General features: G+C 38.3%; 1 protein-coding gene across 12 annotated transcripts in view; it reads right to left on the bottom strand.

The window, feature by feature from the left end:
* The window catches only part of LOC117303459 (mucin-4-like), a 73,278-nt gene that overhangs the window by 33,539 nt on the left and 21,411 nt on the right, over positions 1-18,328 (bottom strand). For all 12 annotated transcript variants that reach the window (XM_033787661.1, XM_033787671.1, XM_033787663.1 and 9 more), the window contains 17 exons: positions 17,572-17,636; positions 16,004-16,093; positions 13,650-13,823; positions 12,483-12,668; positions 10,970-11,414; positions 10,304-10,483; positions 9,880-9,990; positions 9,046-9,272; positions 7,812-7,890; positions 6,932-7,096; positions 5,874-5,990; positions 4,857-5,114; positions 4,011-4,163; positions 3,134-3,315; positions 2,047-2,227; positions 1,502-1,648; positions 904-1,026 (listed from right to left, as the gene is read on the bottom strand). In XM_033787661.1, coding sequence (XP_033643552.1) covers positions 904-1,026; positions 1,502-1,648; positions 2,047-2,227; positions 3,134-3,315; positions 4,011-4,163; positions 4,857-5,114; positions 5,874-5,990; positions 6,932-7,096; positions 7,812-7,890; positions 9,046-9,272; positions 9,880-9,990; positions 10,304-10,483; positions 10,970-11,414; positions 12,483-12,668; positions 13,650-13,823; positions 16,004-16,093; positions 17,572-17,636 — 2,883 coding nt within the window. The remainder of the gene's footprint in view (positions 1-903; positions 1,027-1,501; positions 1,649-2,046; positions 2,228-3,133; positions 3,316-4,010; positions 4,164-4,856; positions 5,115-5,873; positions 5,991-6,931; positions 7,097-7,811; positions 7,891-9,045; positions 9,273-9,879; positions 9,991-10,303; positions 10,484-10,969; positions 11,415-12,482; positions 12,669-13,649; positions 13,824-16,003; positions 16,094-17,571; positions 17,637-18,328) is intronic.

Below are 18,328 nucleotides of genomic sequence, written 5' to 3'. Positions count from 1 at the left end.
CACTGCCACCCTACTTTTGGTTTGACACTTGGATCAATTTTACTGGGTACAAAAACAAACACTCCGAATACTATTCCTAGGTTGTTTTTTGCTAGCTTAAGCCCGGTTCATACTTCCTGCGAATGCTCCGTGCGATGCGAATTTCATTGCGTCACAAAGTGAAATGGAGCGCATACCGATTGTTGCGTCACCAAAATTCACTTCGCATTCGCATTCGCATTCAGTATGAACCGGGCTTTACTCCCAAGCAAGGGTATAACCATAACCCAGGATACCCGAGGGGTATCGCCAGAGTTAAGAATTCAAGTGCTTTAAGATCATGGCACTTTATTGTCCAGTGATATTACCAGGAAACCTTCAGGTTTCTTATTGCATCCCAAGTCCCTAGCAGTTTAATACAATACAATTCATTCAATTTGACTAGAACAGGCTCTGAACCTGCAAACAAACCAATTTATGTGCCAGTGCTCTTTAACCGAGCTATCCGTCCCTAATGTTGGCGATATCCCTATTTTGTCAATATAGCTTTGGTCTGGGATTATCAGAAGCCGTTCAAGCTGTAGCTGCCATTATCCAACCTTAAGTTACAACCTGGGAAGACGCAGCAAGGGGTTCACCTTAAAGGGGATGCAACTTTTTAGTTTAAATATTAAGGACTTGATAGGTAATTACTCTAAAGCATTGATGCTTTAAAATAAAAAAATAAAAATCATGTAAGTTCGCTACAGGGGCTATAAGAAGACATGAAAATAACTCAGGAGAGCTGGAGGCAGGAATTGATATTCCTCTTAAAACAGTCCAAATGTAGGATGGGAAAAAACATCCACCAGGCAAGGAGTTCCAAAGAGATGCTGTGCGTGGAATGAAGCTTGATTAAAATAACGTAGACTTCTTGAACTATACCTGAGCAAACTCTACCATCTCCGTTGTAGCCTTCATTACAGAAACATTCATAACTACCAACGGTGTTGTTACAAACAGCATCAGGGGAGCAGTTATCGGACTGCAGATTGCATTCATCCACATCTAGAAAGATTTGAAGACAGCTCATTGAAAGAAAAATAACTTATCAAACATCTCAAGACATTTCAAATCAAATTTTATGCAAAGAAATTGTAACCTGTAACAAAAAAAATGTTTGTTTGCAGACAAAAAAAAATATTATATATATATTTTGTTTAAGGCGGGCCCCGTGAAAAACAAGCATTTTAACCCAGAGGGATAGCCAAGTGCTTATTTCAACAGACCATCCCACGATAAAAATCAAGAAGAAAAGAAAGGAAATAATGGTTATTGGACTATGCCTCACTCACTAGAAAGTGATGAGAGACACAACAACTAGCATCACACTGCAATCATAATTGCTGTAAAACAGGACCTTACTTAAGGTATTTATTAACTCTACATACCGATACATCTTCTGACAATGCCTCACTCACTAGAGAGTGATGAGAGACACAACAACTAACATCACACTGCAATCATTATTAACTCTACATACCGATACATCTTCTGCCGTCAATGTACAAAGAGAATCCAGAGTTGCAGCTACAGTTGAAGGTCTGTAGCAGATTGTAGCAGTTATGATCACAACCGAGTCCCCCACTACTAGCAGTAGAATTCTCGTACAGAATACACTCATCAATATCTGCAGATAATATCAACATCAAATAAAGTTTATTCCTTCATGCATTGGTTTACTTCCAGTGGTGAGAGTCATTACAGAAAAAAAAATAACTTGATCACCTGGCAGGCATGTGAGTAACTATCCATGAAAAGAGAAAACCGGGCAAGAAAAAAAGAGGAAAAGATTATATTCCTGTACTTTTGTACACAGAAAGTAAAGTAAAAAAAGAGGAAAATAAATACCCCAAAAGAGGAAATCAGCTGAAAAGAGGAAGTCTCACATGCCTGCACATGGTACTTTCCAGCAACAACTTTTGCTGCCATTAGTGTGTTTGTCGAGAGAATTTGAAACTCAATTCAAAATGGTCTTTGGAATGCATTACCAGGGATATAATGGGCCAATAACTCAATGCTACTCACCCCTGCATTTCGCGCCGTCACCCTCTAGCCCGACTGGACAGTCTGCGCAGGTCCTGTTTAAATAAGGGGGGTCCATATCGAAACAAGCCACGGTGTGGAAACATGGGCTGACCTCACAAGCATCGTAGTTAACTTCACAAAGATCTCCGTTCCAGCCTGGCAAACAGCTGCACATCACCACCTTCAAATAAAGTTATTTAGCCATGAGAATGGGAGAATTTGGGGGATTATTTACAGAGGCAGCAGAATAATCACACTTTTCTGGAGATAACTATTACGACGCATTACGAGCATTGTTACAACAGACAATACCTTTGGCTAAATGTTCCACTCTAAGGAATTAGGAAATTGTGGTTACAGTCTTGGTAGACCGCTGGGCTATTTCTACGTCTTCTCCTACTCTTTGGAACAAACTCCCCCGCAACATCAAAGACGCACTTACTAAGTATCAAATCTCGCCTTCTCAAATCTCATTTTGTTAAACTCTGACTGATTTTGTTGTTTGTTTTATATTTACTTTGTACAGTGCATTGGGACTCTGTGTGTAATGCACTTCATAAGCATTGTTAATTATTAATATTAATATCATGACACCCAAATAAAGAAAAGAAAAACCATTAGACATATAAGCTACACATTTCAAACACGTAAAAACACTGGACACTATTGGTAAATGTCAAAGACCAGTCTTCTCACTTGGACTTGGTGTATCCCAACATATGCATAAAATAACAAACCTGTGAAGATTTGAGCTCAATTGGTCGTCGGAGTTGCAAGATAACTATGAAAGAAAAAAACACCCTTGTCACCTGAAGTTGTGTGCTTTCAGATGCTTGATTTCGAGACCTCAAATTCTAAATCTGAGGTCTCGAAATCAAATTTGTAGAAAATCGCTTCTCTCTCAAAAACTACATCACTTCAGAGGGAGCCGTTTCTCACAATGTTTTATACTATCAGCAGCTCCCCATTACTCGTTACCAAGTAAGGTTTTATGCTATACCAAGTAAGGTTTTATGCTAATAATTATTTTGAGTATTTACCAATAGTGTCCACTGCCTTTAAGACTCAATTACAGATCTGTACTTACACCAAAACGATCTATCATGATATTTGTGCCTTCTACATATTCACCAAATTTGCATGTACCACCATTGCTACAGTCACATAGCTCAACCTCTGGCTCCATTGTCATGTTGGACTTGTCGTCACTAGCGACAAACATTAGCTTAACTGCTGTTCTGTCAACAACAACCCAGGTGAAGAGGCCACCTGTAGTGAAATGTAAAATATTTCATCAAAAATCTTTTAATATTTTAAGTTAAATGGAAACATCCACCAAAACTTTGTATTGATTTTGCTTTTTCAATTAAGTCAAAGTATTGCTTTTTTTTTTTCAATGCAAGTCGCCAGGACACACAAGGCCTGATGAAGGCCACTTCAAGGTGTGGGCTACAATTATTTTTTTCCAGAGGTCGTTTCTTGCCACCTACTCCTAGGGCTGAAACATGGTTACCCCTTTTACAGTCCATACGGACCGCTGGGCTATTTCTACTACTCTTTGGTTACTACAAGCCACATATTGGAAAAGTAACAGCTACAACAGTCTAAAAACAACTGCAGAGTATAGATAGAGGTGGTCTTCCGTTTTAGAAATCTCAAACTAGATTAAATAAAAGTATAAATTGTCAGATAAATACACAAACATAGGTGTAAAAATATAAATGGGATAAAAACACAGAGACAAAGATATTTACAACCATCCAAAACTTTTCAGGGGAGATGAAAAAAAATTAAAAAAATTACAGCATCAAAGTGAAACAAGCAGTGACCACCCAACACCAAAACTCTGAAGGCAATGAAGACACACGGGGGGTTGTAACACCATTCCACATACTTAAATTAGCGCCAACTGACGTTCATGAAGAGGTGCCTATGAAACTAAACAAATGAGGTTGTGTACTGACCTTCTGGTGTGATTGAGGCCCCTTCAATCGCCTCGGCAAGACTAAATGTAATGTTATCGCCGTCCATGTCACTCGCTTCTAACTGCAGTGTAAATCTCTCCCCTACAGTTACTTGGATACGCTCTACCAATGTTATGTTCGGAGGAAAGTTAGCTGTTTAAAAACAAAAATAAATCAGAACGAATTACATACATGTAACACTCAACTCGTGAATGCTTAAAGGCACTTTGCTTTTGTTTCTCCTAGCCCATCTGGAAGTACTTTTGTATTGTCATGTATTGTTGAAATGGCTGAATAAATAAAAGTAATAATAATAATGACACTATTGGGAATTACTCAACATAATTATTAACCTAAAAACTTACTTAGTAATAAGCAATAGGAACTGTTGATAGTATAAAACATTGCGAGAAACTGCTCCCTCTGAAGTAATGTAGATTTTGAGAAATTTGTGCGACAAAGGTGCTTTTTCCTTTCACTATTCTCTTGCAACTTTGATTACAAATTAAGTTCAAGCTCCCACAGATTTGTTATTTTATGCATAAGTTGGGTACACCGAGTGACCATTTTGATCTCTGACAATTACCAAAGGTGTCCAGTTTCTTTAAAACTTTCTTATCTGACATTTGAGACTTGCTACTTAAATATTACGGGTGCTCAATTTCATAGAGCTGCTTAAGCTGAAAATAAACCTTAAATGTCTCGCTTAGCAAAAGTATTCGTGACATGTATTTTGGTATGGAAACCTTATTTTTGTTGCACTTTGCTACTTTTTCTTCTTAAGCAGCTCTATTAATCTGGGTGCTGAAAATTATAAATAGTTAGTTGTTTCTGTTCTGTTCTTACTTGCTCTGTTAAGTTCGGCTTGGTTCTCACTGTTTATCATCATGGCAGCCTCGCCGAGTGCTGGATCCTTGGTTGATAGATAGTCAAACTGACACATCTTGTCATTTTTGCAGAGTTTCATGACGGCATCAAGCTCTGCCGTAGTTGCCTCAGCTATCAGATTATCTAAAAACTTTGGAGTAAACGTGATATCATTCTCGGAGGCAAAGCTTTCTGAGTCGACATAATAAAAAAGAGAATCCGCTTCAGTAATACGCCCTGCAAAGGAAACAAACACAAAATAACGGTTGATACTTTTTTTTTAAGTTTAAGAATTTAGCGTATGCATGAGCATTCAGAATAATCAAGGTTTTTTTTGTGTTGCTTTTTATCGTCTACCGGGTTTTGCTAGTGACTTAAAAAAAAAACAGCTTTGCATGTTTTGTTTACAATTGAAACATTTTAAGGTGGACTTCTAAGGATTGTCCACATACAAAAAATTGTTAGAGTATGACCATAAAAATGAATTTCAGAACCTCTTCGAAGCAAATCCAACTTTGAGAAACGCACCTATTTTTGAACCAGCCTGGTCAGTGATGCCTGCTAATTATTGTCAGCCTTACAAATCTATGAGTGGTCTTTTTTCTTTGTTTTGTAAAAACTCTGTGTCTGGTCTGTTTGTTTAGTCTTTAGTTGTCTAGGCTGTCCTCATGGCTATACTCTTATGGTTTTGTTGAAGATATACTGTTAACCCCTTCATTATTTCATCTATAATCTTTGTACATAATCTTAAAACAAAATTCTGTAAACACTTCCCTTTTAATTGTTTTTATAATGTATATTCTTGTTGTTTATCTTTTACAAATCAATTCAGCCCTCGGGCTGTGATGTTTGAATTTTTAATAAAAAAAACAACAAAAACAAAAAACAATAATAACAATTGTGATTTTTTTTCGAAAAAGAGAAGTACATCATAAATACTGATTTGAATTGAGCTTAATGAGTCACTATTTGGAATTCTACCCCTAGTTTACTTACAGGTGATTCCAAATTGATAATAATCTTCTTCTGTCATGACCCCACCAACCCCGGTTGCCGGCTGCTGGTTGCCATCACGCCTTAGAGCATCATTGGTCGTGTCATCATCCCATAAACCTAAAATAAGCATAAGAGCATTCATACATTTGAATGGTTTCTAAACGTTTTAACTTGTGAAGAGTCTTCTCTCACCCAGAAGTCAAGGCTTTACCTAAAATTTTTCAGTGACTACTGAGAGGGACCTGGGCCCAAGTTCATGGCTCTGCTTACCGTAAACACAGAATCGGCGCTTACGGAAGCAGGGAATTATGTGCTTACGACAAGCGAATTTCACGGGTTAGAGGTGAATTTTTGCTTGTGTGTGTGCATACTCCATGTTACTAGGCATTCTATGCTTACAAGGCTAGCACATAAATTCGGCGCTTGCACGTAAGCAGGGAATCGTGATTGTAAGCGCAGAATTCGGCGGTAAGCAGAGCATGAAATTGGGCCCAGTTGGCTTGTCAATTCACGAGAGTCCTCCAGTGTTTACTTGTCCGTGGCAGGGGGGCACTTCTCAACACTGAACTTTTAGCCAACCAGACACACAAGTATAGGTGACTAGTCCTCAAAAGTTTTAACTAGCATTTAAACACACTGGACACCTTTGGTGATAGTCAAAGACCAGTCTTCTCACTTGGTGTATCTCAACATATGCACAGAAAAAAAAACCTGTGAAAACTTGGACTCAATTGGTTGTCGAAAATGAGAGAAGAAAAAACAGCTGGTTGATTTTGAGACCTCACGTGTGAGGTCACGTGTGAGGTCTCGAAATCAATTTAAATATTTTACTGACAAAAGTTACTTCTTTTGCAAAAACTACTATATTTCAGAGGGAGCCGTTTCTGACAATGTTTTATATCATCAACAGCTATCCATTGCTCATTACCAAGTAAGTTTGTATGCTAACAATTACTTTGAGTAATTACCAATAGTGTCCTGTGCATTTAAGTGCCAATTAACACTTAACCTGTTCATAACACTCAAGAAAAGTCTGAAATAAGTCTGGATGATCTTACCCATTAATCCTTTAGTTCGAGTTTTGTATTCGTCGTCAATCCGGAACGTGATGTCACAAAAACTGTTGTTTATACCCACGGCAAACCCAATGTTTTCTATGTAGCTAACAGCCACTTTCATTGGGTTCTCTTCGAGAGTCACAGTTAGGTTACCTATCATGACACCTGCAAAATATTTCATTGGTATAATTAGTCCAAGGGATTATAAGTGCAAAAAAATATGAAGGGTCTGATGTTTTGACCCTATCGGAGTTTTCTCAAAGGCTAACATTTTACTGAAAGACAGGTTATTGTAGTTACAAATTCTAAGACCCAACTATGTAGCCACAGCCAAGGAACACCAGGGCGAACCCTTTTTCTTTTTTTCGATAAGTGCACTGGGCTCTTTTACAGGTGTTACGCAACACATGGGACCAAGGGCTTTATACGTCCACTTCGAAGGACGAAGCCGTTGTTATAAGCCTCTTGCTTAAGGACAAATGTCACGACTATGGGACTCGAACCCACACTCTGCTGAACAGAAACACCAGAGTTTGAATTTGGAGTTTTTAATCGCTCGGCCACAACACTTCCACTTGGCAGCAGAGAAGGCATACTCCCAAGGAATAAATGGCCCTGGGGTCGATTTCACAAAGAGTTAGGACTAGTCCTAACTTGGGACTAGTCCTAGGAGATATACAAATTGCATGGATAGTCCTAAGTTAGGACGAGTAACTGGTCCAAACTTGAGATAAGGCTAGTCCTAACTCTTTGTGAAATACACCCCTGTACTGGCGTAGTGATGGTCAGTGTAAAACATTGTTAACAATGTTCTTGCCGCCACAAACAAAAACGACAACCAATTTTAGTTGATTAAATGGTGCATACAGATGTGTCTTACCTTCTGTCGTGGGTACTATCACTTCCCCATTAACTTTTGTAATAAGACCATCGGCAGCAGCATTCGCTTTTATCTCAATCTGCAAAACCGAAGAACAAAAACAAACTATCATAAGCATCCCTATTGAGCACACCCCTGTATTGTTCCCCTTTCTAAACGATTCCCCATTGAGGTACAACTTGAACAAAGAAAACCTCAGAGAAACCTTATTTCCTTTGTGTAGAGGACCACAGAACACACTGAAAAATGTGACCTTTGTGCAATTCAAGTCTCCCTGATCCAAACATGAAGACTTGAGGGGTTCCACATACAGGCTACATATAGTAAAAAAGTTTTTTTAATTTGTTTATTTTACAAATCCACAAAAAAAAACAGGCAGCAATCTTCAGGTCTGGATGTGGCAGTAGGTTAACCCAATAAGGGAAGACATGCCTACACCAGGACCCAATTTCATAGATCTGCTTAGCACAAAAATTTGCTAAGCTTGAAATTTCTTCCTTGATGTACCAACCAAATTTCCTTTTGTTGCATATTGCTTGTTACTGGTATTTAGCTGTTGTTTGCTTATCCTGAAAATCACGTGGAAATTTTGATGGTAATCTTGTTTTTATAAAGAAAGAAATTTCATGCTTAGCAAATTTTTGTGCTTAGCAGCTCCATGAAATTGGGCCCTGCTGAGCACAACAGTTTTCAATTGGCATGAAATTTCTTCCTTGATAAAAACAGGATTAGGCCTACATGTATCAACCAAATTTTCATTGCTTGCATATTGCTTGTTACTGGTATTCAGCTGTTGTTTGCTCCTCCTGAAAATCACGTGAAAATTTGGTTGGTAAGGCAAAATAATTCATGTTAAGCAAATTTTTGTACTTAGCAGCTCTATGAAATTGGGCCAGATAAAGAATGAAAATCCAATCCACATACAAGGCTCTTTTCTGAAGCAGGATTCCAACTGGATATAAAGACGATGTGACCTCTATGACGTCACTCGAAAACCATGATATGATTCGCGCGCATATTGCCGAGCAAAACATTTGTGTTTTGGCATTCAGCTAGAAAGTAAACGCACTCTTACCATGACTACGTGTGTTTTTGCCCAGCGAAACATGACGTTTACAGTGTTTTGTCAACAGAGGGCAGTTTGAATGTAAACAGAGGTCACATCGTCCATAGTCACCTAATTAAGCCGACCTGATTTCCAGATGGTGTTAAAACAAATCTGATTTTCACTCACCCTTTCGCCACCAACAATCTCAGCAGCAAACCCACTTAAGTAAGTGGCGTCAGTGAGTTGTTGTGTTTCTGTATTGAGAGCCCGTTTAGTCCTAATCTGCAACTCAAACATTTTCTGCCCATTTGTAGGCTGATCGTCCACAATAAGCATAGTGAACTCTCCAAGGCCATTGAACGTGTAGCCGACACTATCGAGGGTCATGATATGTGGGTCTCCCCAGAACCAGGCTGAGGGTTAAGAAGAATGATTATTTCTAGATGGAAAATAAATGTCACTACATCAACGTACCACGATTGTTTTCCAAAAACGGACTGCGAACGAAAGTAACAATATTTTCACATTTGAAACCTTTGATGATTGTGATGTGGCAGAAACTTAATACAGCTAACAATGTCAGAAACACCGTCAAGTGAACAACTTTTCTTTACGAAAGTGTACTTAGTTCTTTTATTTCTTAAGAAATATGACCTACTTACAACTTTAGGTGTAACTGCAATTCAAACCGACCAACAGAAACACAACAGCTTGAGTCTGGTGCACTTGGGCACTAGGCCAAAACTAACCACAGTTTACGCATCAAAAAAATTTCTATAGAGGGGCTTGGGAAAATAATTCTGCTTTTGGTAGGTAGGAGTGCAATACATCAATAGGGGCTTTCGGGTCGAATTCGTTTTGTAAGGCACTCATTTTCCGACAGATAAGAGCCCTAACTGGTTATGCCACTGACATTTACGGTAAATATTTTTTGACACTGAATGATCAACAGAGTTATGGAACATTGTACGGAATTGTATGGAATTTATGGAAAATACTAGTACCAAGTCAAGTACTTACACCAAAATGGCGGCCTATATCTCCAACAGCTCATGGGGGGTCTAAAGCGCTCATAGATGTAACACAGGTTTGATTGTATACAACAGTATTGCCGTGGCAGAAACTCCTCATCTGTTCAGAAAACAATTCCAATAAGGTCATATATTTATACAAAAAAAAAAAAAACTTTTTGAGTAGAATCCTTTACTTTTGTGTCTGTCGCTTTTTAAGCCTTGTAGGAACGCTTATGTTTGTGATGTATTGCATCTCAATGCAATGGAGAGCAATTTTTCTGACATTGAAAAAAGGAATATTTGTTGAATGGCAGCTTCGTCTTTTCTGATTGTAACATGCCATCTTTCAATCCTTGAAGATATTTTCACCATTGCATGCACTCATAAACATTCAAAACTTGTCATTTTAAATTTCCAAAACTCATGCTCACCAAACCATTGTTGATAATAAAAGCTCACTCTGAAGAAAAAAGGGCTCACTGGATATGTCTCAAACACTGATGCACTTAGTGGACTTCTTACACCAACTATAATGCTGCCCCAGAACAAATCGTAGCAGCACCGGGGACCAGCTAACCAAGGCCATTGAAAAGTTCGCACGAAACACAAAGCTGTAAAGAGATAAATATAATATAAAAGACCTTCTTCATCAGTAGGTTATAAAAAACTACTATGTGATGTACATACCAAGTACCTGCTAGCCGTTAACCCCCACCCTCAACACCTTTGAAAAGTAGTCAACTTTGCCAAACTCCCCCCCCCCCCCTTTAGATTGAGCTGTAAACCAAACTGACAACTCTGTTTGTAATATTATTCGCACCTTTACATTTCTCAAATTAATCTTGTTCATATAACAAAAATCAGCAATTAACAATAAACGAACAATAAATTGGTAATGGCCCACGATGCATATTTCACCAGTCCCACTGCAGTATATTGCGAGTCACTGCTGGTGGTGCGGTCAATCAAAGTTTATAAATCCAAAATTTGAAATAAGGAAAATAAATTAATAGATCAGTTAATATTTTTCTTCTTAGATTATATAAAAACACTCTAATAAGCAATTCAAATTTGGTCAATGCCATGTTTTTACTCACATACGCCAGAGCTTCCTTGTGTTGGTAATGATATCTCAAAGCTGATATAAGTGAAGCGGAAGTCAAACCATGCCATAGTCCAAGAACAAGGACAGGTGTGGGCGGTAAAGAAATAAGAAAATGACCACCACCTGGAAAATGACTGCCTTGATGCCCAGTTTGTACAGAACAAACGTGGATTTTGGTAATTCTGAGGGAGCTTGTCGATCTGGAACACCCATCGCCCTTGAAGCTGAGAGTTCCCAATGTCGCGTCCTGGCTTGAAAATATTTGATACACCTTGCACGTAAAAATGCTCATTTAATAGTCCGTATGAGTATCCAAGGATGACGTTGCTGTCAAAGAGCATTGCAGGGTTCCAATTCATGTGCGATGGATGGTAGTTCATGATAGCAAAACCATGAGTTGAATCCGTCGCAATTATGACTTGGAATGTGTTGGTCTCCTAATCAAAGGAAAATATCAGCAACTCAATCAATTTCGATAAATAGCCAAAGAAAAAAATATTCAAGCTAAAACCATTTTTCACCTCAATCAATTTTGGAAACTATTTTTCCTGCATTCATATAGAGAAGTTGAGAGTCAGCCTGCTAGGTCACATTTTCATAGAGCCGTTTACCACTTGTGTGAAAAATCCCAAACATATTGAGATTAAAATCATTTTATGCTGTTTTCACTGAAAGTTTTTAAAGGTTGTTTTTTGTTAAACAGTGGCAGTGAAGAATGAATGCTTTAAACAATTTATGATTTAATTTCCCTTTAAAGTTAATACAACAAAGACTTTTACGTCAGGCTAATTCAAGCTAATTGGTCCCTAAACATTCAGTAAAACAAGTAATATTGCCATCATATCATCTCCTAATAATTGCAGCAGTTCTTATCTAGTGCTCCATCAGAACCAATGCCACTGATCTGTGTTTGAGTTATGTGAACATATAAAGGATCTACATGTACAAAGGGACTCATTGCCTTGGAATGGTTGAGTTGGTCGATATGGTTAGATAGATGTTTTAAAAGTACAATACAATAATCCACATGAACATGCCTCTAAATTGCGTGGTTTTCCTTTTTCTTTGCAAATTACGTTTGGCCATTTTATGGAGTCAAAACTCAACTCCACAATATGGCTTGCCGTGTTAGTTCACGACATATATGGAAAACCATGCAATTTCGAGGGATATTTGTGTGGAACTTAACTCTTAAAACATCTTTCTAACCTTATGCTTAACAAACGGTTTCAAACGGTTTTCATAGACCAACTCGCCCAATCCAAAGCAATGTGTCTCTTTTAGTAACCATGTTGAGGCAGTGCAATGTGAAGCTAACCTAGGCTTAAATCCCATTCAGTGGACAAAGCATCTAACTGTTGCAAAAATGTTTGCTACAGGACACAAGGTCTAGAGTATTAGAACCAGAAACTGAACCCATGCCCTTACCCAAACTAGCTGCAATTGGCCATTACTGACATCACAAAGTCATGTTCAAGTCCCATAACATAAACATTTGTACTCACATATTGGGTGTCTACTGCTGTTGGAATGGCTTGAGCAGGTCTCACATTTACCCATGTAATAACGAGTGCCCATGTTGCGCTGAAGTATGGGTATTGAGTGGACAGTTCAGGATGTTCGGACACCATCGCACTGATGGTGCTAAGTTCTGCAGCTTTGTTAAAACCCGGAGCTGCGGCATCAAGATCCTTTGAAGAAAAAACACAAACACACATACACACAGAAATGGTCAAAGAATGCAGACTCTATAATAACAAAAAACAGTTATTATGCAATGTTGTTCTATAAAGCGCCCAGCAGCCACTTGTTTATTCCTACAGTTCGTTTGTCGATTGTTGAACAACGGCATTGCGTTCACCTGAACAACCTTACAGATCCAGTTTGTGAGATCCTGCTTGTGTTGCTCTTTTGTTCCTTTTTCTCAAGAATTACCTTTTGGGGTACAGTTTGAACAAATAATTCCATTGTGGGGTACATTGTTCCATTGTGTAAAATACCCCACAATGGTACTCCCATAAGCTCGCATCTGACTGAATGTGGCATCCCGGCAATTGTAGCCTACACCCTAAAGGACCAATAGGAATACAAACTGGAAAATGCTGAGTGGGTCAATGCAACTCAATGAGTTGACATGTATAAAGTCCATTAAAGTTTTAAGCATGTGATTCGAAACCAAAAAATTATATCAAGGCACCCAAGTATGGAAAAATTGGTCAGACAAATATTACTTTAATAAATCAACCGGAAAAAAAGTTCAAATGCCTCAAACGCTGATGCTACATGAATGTCAAATGAAATCCAAGTGCTGGAGGAAGTGAGAACAGTCTTGAGTCCATTTTTTAGAACTTGGTCTCAGAGCACCATGACTTAGACTTGGAATCCCCCCACAGACTCGGAAAATTTAAATGGACGGATCTGCAGTCTGGTCCCCTAGAACACCCCAGCCACTTCTCCCATGTTTCGCATAACGCCTTGAGTCTTTGCAAGTCGTGGTAAAGCAAGTCCAAAAATAATTTCTAATATAAATCAAGGAAGACAAAAAGGTTCAAGTATTTCAAATGGTCTTCCAGTCGATGGAGCCAGTGTGCGTGAAGTCGACCTGGCTTCACATTGATATTTCAACAAAATTGAGATAATTTTTTGAATATTTATAAGTAGAAATATTTTACCTGGTAAAAGACGTTATTGTCGATATTGAATACTGCACTGTCTACGTCAGCCCAATAAGGTGCCAAGATGTTAGCATCCTCGTAATCAGAGAAGACCAGTTGACCAGGAGTTGGGAAGCTGCGTTTCTGAAGATTTTGCTCATTACTAAATATGATCACACCATCCTCTGTGAACTGTTAAAGAGAAAATCACCGGGTATAGCAGTTCTGAATCAAATAGACTTTGAGGCTGAAGATCGAGTTGTATATTGGATACAGAATGTTTTTCCTTAATCCAACAGTGGTCATATAGGGAAAAAAATTAATCCTTTAGGAAACTCGATTCTAATTTGACATTGGCAGTTTCTTTGTGGTGTAACAGGTAAGGTTAATGTGGTGCAAGGTACATGAAAATGCATATTCCACTTATGATGGTTAAATAACCAAACATTTAAGACATAACATTACAGAGCAGTTGACCAATCAGCCGCCAGGAAAATGGATTAAATATTGAAAAATTTGTATAATCATAATCATCATCATAATGCTGTCAGTTGCAAAGCAGCAAAGACTGCTTTCATTACTTGACAGTCGCTCGTCAGATGGCCCTTGCGGTTGCTATGGATCTCTATGACTCTGGGTCAATTTCCATTAAGAAAGAAATCCCTACATGTAGGTAGGTTTACATTAGACTCTTTTCGATACATGGTGATTAATACTTTATTATTATATATGATTTGAGGCATTGCATGCTGAGGTATCAATGTATATTTGGTTTGCAGTAACACCATGTGTGTATCTACTTGCCAGGTAGAGTTTGTTCTTAGAGAACTGTCTTGCTTTATCCTACTGCCGCGGAGTAGATAATCGGAGGTTCGGGAGACTTCTCAGTTCTGAAAAGAACTGTCCTGCTTTATAACTATTACCATGGCGGATGGTATAGAAAATAGACTGGACTATACTACTTTAGCTTATAGGATCTTTATTATTATTAATATTTATTTGTCCATTTCAAAAAGTGCAATAACAATACATGTATTTGCAAATAAAGTTTTAGTTATGGGAAACAAATAAAATAAACATGTTAAACAGCTAGACTACATGTACATGTGTGGAGGCATACAGGCTACAAATAGCAATTAAAGCACTGGGGCCGATTTCACAAAGCAATAAAATTCATCGCAAGACAAATTTTAGGTACCAACCTTAGTGATTTGTATTGTGACATCTCACTTTTCTTAGCAACTACGATTGATTTGCAGTTACGATCTATCTAAGATGTTTGTGAAATCGGCCCATGGTCCTTAATAAGTTAGTCCTTAATGAAGATGACTGACAGCAAGGTTCGGATACAGCAATGAACATGTGAAGAATAGATGAGAGATGAGGGTAGATTGGGTAAGGACAGAAAATAGGGTGGGAGAGGGAACAGCAGGGAATTAGAAACAGAGACAACCTATTACAAGCTGGGCAGGATTATTATACACATAATGAATGTTTATGAGTGCAATGGTGCGAATATGTTCATGAGTTGAAAGATGGAATGTTCTATTCAACGAGGCGGAGCCGAGTTGAATGGAACATTCCAGCTTTCAACGAATGAACATTTCGCACCATTGCACGAATGAAAAACATTCATTATTTGTTTTATATAACATCCAAGTAGATCTTTGTAATTTTGATTAAAAGATACAACTTTCAAAACAAACAAAACTTAGGCCTACAATTTTTAATTGTAGAAGCCGAATGTTAAGTAATTATACTACCTTGCAGTAACACTGCTGCATTACCAAAGACACGCGCACGCAGTGATATGTGTTTACTCAGCTTTTTCGTTCCATCCGAAAAGTACTATTGCACGCTGGCAGCATGCAATGGTACTTTACGGATGGAACGAAAAAGCACGGTGAGTGACTCAGCGTGCAATGGCACTTTTATTTGCTATCACGTGACGGACAATCCTCCAATCAAATGGCAAGGATCTGCTCGGGTGTTATATAAAAATACTTAACTTCAAAAGCCATCGTAGCCTTGACATCCTCAAGTTTGTAAACCATATAATGCACAAAATAGTTATTGACCTGATGTTTGGACCTTAGCAGCATACCTGTTTATTTGTGTTGTATTGTCATTTATAGCCTTTGAGAAAAAAGTCATGCAGGTCATTAACTATTTTATTTGAATATTTTATTTTGTTCATCTATCCTTTATTAGATTGGTGAGTAGTTTGTAACAGGTAATTCATCTTTTGGATAGAATATGCCGTAAAAGAATTAGCCAATTAAAGGTGCAATAAAATTTCTTAGCCCATGGAATTTGTGACTCCAAAAATGCTTTACTCTCATATTTGGGCTAAACATGAATAATGTACTTACATAAATTTTTTCGAAGATATCATCAGCATATGGAAAATAGTTTGGCGGGTAGAAGATTTCTGATCGTAAATCGGTAAGAGCCTCTTGTCTCTGTTGGGGAAAACACAAAATACTATAATGAAGGGGTGAGAGTCAATTGAGACAAAAAAGTCTATAAATTGTATCAAGATCTTAGGAAGTTCGCTGAAATGATGGCACTTCCACCCGCTCAAAACGCCATAGAGTTATAGATTTTGAGGATCTTTTGAAAACAGTATTTCTAGAGCTAAAGAAGTAAACAATGGAAAACTGGGCAATAGTTTGGCCAATGGCAGGCCAAACATGGGAGGATCTCCAAGAGCGTGGTTTGGTGAAGTAACCTAGTTCGCGTGACAAGGGTGACAAGGGTGTTTTTTCTTTCATTATTATATCGCAAATTCGACAACCAATTGAGCTCAAATTTTCACAGGTTTGTCTTTGACAATAACCAATAGTGTCCAGCTTCAAACCATAAACGGGCCAAAGTCTTACATAGAAGTAGTGGGAACCTCTTTATCGAACAAGCAGCGTGGTAGCATCATGGTGAGATCTTTGTCGTCATAAAGATACAGCACAGTCAGCATTAAAAAGTTAAAAGTAAGAACAACCGCTTGGTTGGCATTAGTCTAGGTGTAAGGCAGCGAGTAACAATTTTGACACAAAAGCAGGGCCAAATGTATGGCTCTGCTTACCGTGGAATTCTGCGCTTACGATCACGGTTGCCCCGCTTACATGCAAGTGCCAAATTTCTGTGCTAGCCTTGTAAGCCTAGAATGCCTAGTAACGGGGAGTACGCACGTGCAGAAGCCCAAATTCGCCGCTAACCCGTGAAATACGCTTGCCGTAAGCACATAATTCCCTGCTTCCGTAAGCGCCGATTCTGTGCTTACGGTAAGCAGAGCCATGAAATTGGGACCAGTGCAGTCTTTATGTAGTCTTTAACATGTCAAACTGCTGGAATTTGATGGCGCTGGTGCCCAGACTTTTTGAAATTTGGCTGATCGGCATGGTCCTTCGTTATGTCACAATGCTGTGTGAACAGGGTACCACCGGGAACTCTATAGCAGTTAAGCCATAGTTCCAAAATGCACAGGAGTGGGATCAAACTCAACAGCCTATAGATTTCCCCCAAGGGCTCACTGAATGTACAATGCTGATCCCAAATCGATGTTAGGATAAACTGAAAACAATAATCTCTGACTTCTTTTAAATATCCGAATGTCCAAAATGCTAAAATAATGCCTGGGTGACTCGACAACAAAGCCTTCTATAGACCCATTGCCTATACTGTCACACTCTCAAAAACGAGGCAGATCATTGGACAATAGCTGTTCTCTGTGCGTAAAAACGCGTGAGACCTCAGCGTACCTGTAACCTTTTTCGCATTATGCAAGGGGGAGCTATTGATTTCTTACACAATACAGAACGCGCCTCCCAACAATGCGCGTAATTTTGGGTGTCAACTCTCTTTTGTGCATGTTTGTATACATTTTTTGCACCCAAAATTACACCCAGGTTGGCACATGCGAGTAAAGATCAACTGCCCTTACCTGTTGAACAGCATTTGACAGTAAGCGATCCCCATAGAAACTTCCAAATGGCACAAAATTTAGAACTGGAAGAAAACCAAATTCACAAAATTGAAAAACTATGAACAAAAAATGTTTATTAAGACTATTTTAAAACGAAAATATCCATAGATTACAGCAATTTAAAAAAAATTTAAAACAAAAGTAGTCAATTTTGAAGATTTGGGAGTTTTTGGAAAAGAAAATACCAAATACCATTGATCTTATAAAATATAACCAAATCCTCTTTTCTCCTGAAAAAAAAAAAAAAAAAATAGTAAAAAGCAGTAACAAGAGTTATTTCATAAACAGGCATGACTATTTGAATGGCAAGATCATCATCACCTTCAAAATAATTCTATCTCAAATTTTAATCATTATGATATTATTGTGTGGTAAGGTAATAAGGATGCCTCACAAGTGAACCTCACCACAAATATGTAAACTGTAAACAGAGCATACTGATCGAAACGCCGAATTAATCCAACGGTTCTTTTCAGAACCACCCCAACTCATTTAGAGATTCATTACATGGTGTTACCGCAAACTCTTCCATATCTTATTTCCACCATGCAAAGTTTCAAATCCTAATTGAACTGGAGTGCTTGAATATGGGATCTAGTAATACCGGGGTTCACCCCTACTCTTCAAGGACAAGTGTTCTGGTTTCTTTTACTACTCTATTAATCCTAGTACTGTACACATCAGGACCTTAGGCTTAATTTCCCATCTGTAGAAC

Source organism: Asterias rubens, chromosome 19 (genome assembly GCF_902459465.1).
Source record: "Asterias rubens chromosome 19, eAstRub1.3, whole genome shotgun sequence".
NCBI lineage: Eukaryota > Metazoa > Echinodermata > Asteroidea > Forcipulatida > Asteriidae > Asterias > Asterias rubens.
The sequence above is the reverse complement of the archived record's forward strand: the minus strand, read 5'-3'. Positions and strand labels throughout refer to the sequence as shown.